The 6,389-nt window shown below is 37.2% G+C and overlaps 1 protein-coding gene across 1 annotated transcript; it reads left to right on the top strand.

The window, feature by feature from the left end:
• Positions 1-1,690: 1,690 nt before the first annotated feature.
• LOC128230439 (serine protease inhibitor Cvsi-1-like) lies at positions 1,691-3,728 on the top strand. Its single transcript, XM_052942703.1, has 3 exons — positions 1,691-1,800; positions 2,774-2,887; positions 3,564-3,728. Exons 1-3 carry the CDS (start codon positions 1,758-1,760, stop codon positions 3,665-3,667), a joined length of 261 nt encoding a protein of 86 aa, XP_052798663.1. The 5' UTR covers positions 1,691-1,757; the 3' UTR covers positions 3,668-3,728.
• The last annotated feature ends 2,661 nt before the right edge of the window (positions 3,729-6,389 follow it).

Below are 6,389 nucleotides of genomic sequence, written 5' to 3'. Positions count from 1 at the left end.
GCACGATGTTAAAATGACGAAGGAAAACGAAGTTTACACTTAAAGAGTTAGTAGAAATGCAATTTGTATCCGGGAGGTCGTATTCGACTCTTCAAGATTTTCATATAACGGCACACGCTCATGAGTGTTTTTATGACGAAATAGAGTGTGGCAAATCATTAGGAATGTTAAAACTAAGATACTGACGGCTGATACCTTCAACGTTCAACAAACGTTGATATTTGCTCAAATATTGTCTTTGAAGTCCACGATTTTGAACAGCGTTAGTAACGCGATTCAACAAAAGGCTTAACTTCAGTTCAAATAATATGAATCTGACTACTAATTTCGTGTCCGTCAGGTTCGTGTTCGTTTGGTACGATTTCATTCCTCAAAAGAACAAATATTTCTCGAAAATGTATTTTACCGGACTTGTTGATGGATATCTATGGTTTTTTCCCACTAAAACTGCCCGACTAAGTGAATACTTGCTCCTCGCGTGAGGATGAAATACGGTTTGGTGCAAACATTAACTAGGAAAATTGTTCGGTTGCAAACAAAATGGCAGATTTATAAGAAAATATACCGACTTTGGTACGATGTTTTGTCTGGTAAATGGTATTTTTCTTTATAGTTTACAAAATGTATGCGTCAAGTATGAATTCTTAGATCGGCATCTTAGTTTGGTATCATAACTTCAAAGGTAGCAAGTTATTTAACAGCTTGTAGGTTACGATGCAATGTTTACCAAGAAACATGTTGATTTTATCCACAACTTGACGTATTTTCTTGGCAAAATATTGCATTTCTGTGCAAGTTGTAACAGTGCTTTATACTGGATGCATTCATAAATACAAAGAAAAAGTCCATGGTCGTATTAAAGAGACAGTCATTTTTTATCAGCGACTTCGGGCAGTCAGTTCCAACTCCTCAGCGAGTTTCGTTTATAGCAGCGCATTTCTTGCAAACGTATTTTAAACCTACGATTCAAATGGTCGGCTGTGGTGAAACTAATTCAAACTGTACATTTATGGGAATGTACGCCCGCCTCTTCAGCAATAGGTGCCACATAATACGCAAAGTAAGATGTCAAATCGCTGATGACGGAAGACGATGTGTGAAGTCGATTGACAGGCCATAAATGTTGCATTTGTTTTGATATTCACTTGATGGTTTTGTGCGGAGCGATCATTGAATGCAGTCTGCAAAATAAAAGATAGTTTGCTGCAATAACGACTTAACAGGGTATGAGTTGTATATCATGATTTTCTGTTTCATTATTTGGCATAGTGATTTAGATGTGATTTTTGAAAATAAAAGGATCACCATTTACTTATTCCAAAAAGAAAAAAAGGGTATATTGAGTGGATAAAATCCCCGCCAAATGCCCCCGCACCCCAAGGATCCTATGTAAGGCCCATCCCCCGCTATTGTTTGCGCGAAGACAAAACAACCACATTCCCCCGGTACTTAGGGGCCACCTGGAGGGTCAAAACACGGCCCATTTCCCCGGCTCTCCCCGGTGTAGCCCGGACCTGGGGGTTGGGGCGTTGTTAGAATTTATTGATGCATAACTTACACAATCTTAGCACAAAATCTGTTCAAATAAAATATCAACTAAAATTACGCACGCAGCTGTTATCTCAAACACCAGATTGGTGCCCTTAATCTTACTGACACTAAACTCGCGTTTGATTCCGTCCGTGTGCTCTCTATAAAATGCGCTGACGGACACGAAATAAGTAGTTAGATTCATATAAATCAGAACTGTTGTAACGATGAAAGTAACTCTGTGTCTTCTGGTTATTTGCGTGGCGATTGGTAAGAAATCGACTTTGCGTTATTATTTTAGAACCAATGTGCGTTTTCCTTAATTTCTCCTTTACTGATAATTTATTTTTCAAAGGAATTGGAGGAAATATATAATATTTATTTGGACACTCAAATAATGTTCTTACAAAGTTCAAAATTGTGATTATTTTACCATGCCAAATGCAATAACTGCTAATATATACCGCTTCACCTGATAAAATATCGTGTGACTGGTGATTTACTGAAATAATGTATCGGAAAGGTCTTCTCATTTGACAAAATATTACGTTAACCCCTAATCAATGTTCAAGCCGTTTGAATGAATTGATTATTAAACAAATATATATTATTTTATTTTATTTATTATTATTATTTTTTATTTTTATTTTTATTTTATTTCATTTTTTTTTTTGGGGGGGGGGGGTACATGTGTATTCAAATTTTGAAAGCATAACACATTTGAGAGGTTAACCGAAACAATAACAGGATTTTGATATCCATTACCAATCTGACATAAGTACCCGCTCTCAATGCTAAGACCCCATATTATGTTGGTATCATCTGATGATAACCACTAGCGGTGCCAGGTGTTGGGAGGCGCACTCGCCCCCCCCCCCCCCTCTTAAAGCGTCCAAGTTTACTTTTTAGTTCAATATAGGAGAATAAAAGTAATAAAATACATTTCGGACTAAATTTATTGATGAAGTACCCCCTAATATCCCTGCCATAACTTTAAACTAAGCAAATTTCGGTTCTGAGGGTAGGGCGCAAGCTAATAGGTTACACTCCTAAGTTACGCCCCATTTAACGTCAAATCCTGGATACGCCCCTAATAGGTAGTACGTCATCAAAATAATGTAGGGTCACCAGACAATCAATATCACATAATTGAGTATTGAATCAGATGGAGTCAATTTCCGAACCAATACGAAAATAGCCGAGACTGAGTGATCTGAGGGTATTGTTTACTTCCGTGTTTCAGCTACAGTTTGGGGAGAGACATGTACCAATCCTGCCACCGACTGTACGCACACGAGCTGTCCAGACAATACTTGGAACCAGGTTTGTCATAGCGGACAATGCACATGCGAGCACGGTAAGTGTGCCTCTTTACTCAGTCTTGTTGGTATTCGCTCTTATTTCAGTGTGTGTAATACCACGTGATAAAATACGTCATATATGCTATCGGAAGACTTAAATCAAAGATAACTTTTCTTTTACTACTCCGTTTTAAGTGAAACAAAATGCAGTCTATGCCGTTTAAAGAGCACAGCCTTCGTTTCATTACCGAAGTTTGATAAGGTGATTAGTTTTATCAAACACTTCGACAAACCTGTTTCCAAAGTAATGTTTTGAAAATGCTTCGTCAGACGGCCGTATTTTGAAAAGGTTTGTCGAAGTGTTTTACGAAACTAAACTCTCAATCAAACTCTGGTAAAAGACCGAGGGTGGGGCTCCGGAAGCGGCGTAAAACTTACAACTGTTTATGCAGTTTGATTTTAGATCCATCTCTGTCTTAATAGTTTTCCTACAACAGATATATACTTAAATAAATAACCGAATACGTTTTGCGTAATCAGCCAACACGTTATTTTTTTCAACTTGTTTTTGTCGAATGTTATTCGTAGACACGAGTAAAGTATTTACATTTTCTGTTCGCAGATTAAAATAAATTGCGATTTCACACTAACATAAACATTATTTCTATATAAGCCTGAAATAAAATAGCATATTTCTGTTCTAAACATTGATAGTTGTCATTCATTTTTCAGCCACACAGACCTGCTCAGCGAACTCGGATTGTGCCAGTAATGGGAATTGTCGCTGCTTCCAAAACAGATGCAGATGCTTTGGCTTTCTGTTAGACGGCAAATAAACAACTTTGACGGAGTAATTTGTCATTATGGCGGAATGAATTTAACTTTCTGCTGATATAATATTTACTTCTTTTCACTACCCGTTGCGAGTTTTGTCCAGATAATCATCAGTCCATCCGCCGGGCAAAATTAGCGGCATTGGCGTCTATATGTGTTTCAGAAGACCTATTTAAGTATTACAGAAACAATGCCCTTCCTAATGTCTGAGGGACACTATTGGTACCCGGCAAAAATAAATAAATGCAGTTCATGTGTAAATTGAACTTAGCTGCGTTGCTATGGTAAAACATAACACCCCTATGACCTAAGCAACGACCTGAAGATACAGGTGCTTTTCGATCCAAAATCTGATAAAAACTTCCTTCGTAAAATTTAGACAACTCCTTATTTCCCGAAGCATGTTACAGAATAAGTATGTTTTACTCCTGAAGAAAGACTTTTTTAGCTTTAGAACTTCAGCGAACACGTTACAAATGTATATATTACCTTTTAGGGCGTGTACGCTATTAATGTGTATACATAAAAAATATCTACATTCAAGTTATTGAAGCCAGAACTAGACCTTTCCTCAAAACTAAAACATGAATTTTTGAAACTTTTGCACGTTCGGCCTTTCCAAGCCACTTGTACACTCTGGAAGGCCCATAAGCGCTTTGTTTTACTCTTCAACAATTCCAGTGCATGAAGGGTGTTTACGACAAAACAGTAGTATGTTAAAGCACCAGTCACTTGTACCCACGGGCCCCCCAGGTCCGGGGAATAGCGGGGACTTTGACCTTCATTCCAGCCAAGCCCGTGTAAAATCCCCGCCCTGCGGGAGCGAAGTGCTGGTTAAATCCCCGCAAAATGCCCCCGTACTCTATGGACCCTAGTTAAGGCTTATTCCCCGTTTTTTTGGCGCGAAGACAAAATTACCGCATTCACCGGCACTGCGGGGCTACCTTGAAGGTAAAAACACGGCCAATGTCTCCGGCTATCACAGGACCTGGGGGCGTGGTTACAATTGACTGGTGCATTACATGTAGATACCAAACACAGCAAAAATGACATTGATTGCAAACATTTAATATTACATTATTGAACAAAAATAAATACAAATATGAAGATACACGCGACGAAAGCTGAGTTCCATTATGCTGTGAACGACGAAAGATGCCCTGAAAATGACACGTGACACCGCGTCCACCGTCTAGTAACGCTTCCTGATGTTTGAGAGACCTGCAAGTAAACAGTCGGCAATCGTAACTAGTCGGTCATCTCCGGCAAACTCGGGAAATGTATTCGGATAATAGCCGAATGTGTTCCGAGGTATAATTACTTCAATATATGTTCAAATTGTCGAAGACTTTGTTGATATAGGCTTGTAATAATTTTAAATATGTCGAATAAAACATGTTGAAACTTTTGTACCACATCGACTTCGAACGTGTGCCGAGTTTCCAGTTATTTTTAAAGGCTGATATAATTATTCATGATTTATTTATTTATTCCTTAATAGCATTCCCCACAACGAAAGAGAAATTTAATTCATCACGCTTTAGATCAGGGGCATTTCTATGGTAAATCTTATTATTTTTTATGCTCTTCATTACTTGCCCTCTAGGCAATGAGCGTTCAGAGATGCTTGTTCTCGATTTCGTTTTGTAGCATACATAACGTATTGGGTCGCCGCATGATCTGCTTCCCGGATTTTATACGATCACTATGAACGAGTAAAGGAAATTAATTGCATAACAAGTTATTCGTGCAACGGCAGATTTTTTGGAAACCACCAGTAGGCAGCTGGCGATGAAATTTTTAGCATGGGGACAAGTCGAGCCTTTGTGAGAATCTGCCTAAATACAAATTAATATACGTAAAAGCTGTTTATATCAGTATTAGGACAAAGAAAGTTTCTTTATCAAACTTTTAAGAAGAAATTGTTTTACCCTTTTTAAACGTTTATTATTAAATGATTATTATAACGACTATAATACTAGCCCCCCCCCCCAAAAAAAAAAAAAAACCCAAAAAAACAAACAAACAAACAAACAAATGTTTAAGCTCAATTGTTTGTTGTAAACATGTTTTAAATTCTTCATCATGGCAACGTTCTCTTAATTGCCAATCTAAAAGTCGGGACGGTGACATTTTGCTATTGTTAAACTATACATTCGGGGGCCACTCACCCACCCGCACTATTTATTAGCTGATCAAAACGGCCAACTTTCAAGAAAGGGACCCGGTCTATAAACATTCTTGTGCCCCAAAACACTACGGCTTCTTTGATGGGTCACATCAAAACAGTGTTCTTTTTTAAATTAAACATGAATCAGTATCTAAACACAGCAGCAAATATTCGTAAATTTCATTTTAACAGTAACAACTACTTGGTTTACTCTCATATACCAGGCCCCAATATCACGAAAATACTCAAGTCAATTCTCAATCTCAACTCATTTTTATACATTACAGTATGACATTATTAAAAACTGCTAATGTTTTAATATTTTTAAAAGCACATTCTCACATGCATTATGTTGATTAACATTATTGTTCAATATTCTAAAAAAATATTTCAACAGCACAATATGTACTTGAGTAAAACTCAAAAATAAAAAAGATTGTACAATTTTTGCTCTCAATTTTGTTTCTATAAAAAAATGACCATATTTTTTCTAATAAACGTAATGAATGAGAGAATGTGATTTTAAAAAGGTGAAACCTTTACATGTTTGAATT

Source organism: Mya arenaria, chromosome 4 (assembly GCF_026914265.1).
Source record: "Mya arenaria isolate MELC-2E11 chromosome 4, ASM2691426v1".
Taxonomy (NCBI): domain Eukaryota; kingdom Metazoa; phylum Mollusca; class Bivalvia; order Myida; family Myidae; genus Mya; species Mya arenaria.
This window is presented reverse-complemented; position numbering and strand designations above follow the sequence as displayed.

Bases quoted from the DNA above. Each gene is read 5' to 3' on its own strand.
- LOC128230439 (XM_052942703.1), top strand. From the start codon at position 1,758: ATGAAAGTAACTCTGTGTCTTCTGGTTATTTGCGTGGCGATTG. The intron at 1,801-2,773 runs GTAAGAAATCGA...TCCGTGTTTCAG, and splicing joins GGTTATTTGCGTGGCGATTG to CTACAGTTTGGGGAGAGACA. The intron at 2,888-3,563 runs GTAAGTGTGCCT...TTCATTTTTCAG, and splicing joins ACAATGCACATGCGAGCACG to CCACACAGACCTGCTCAGCG.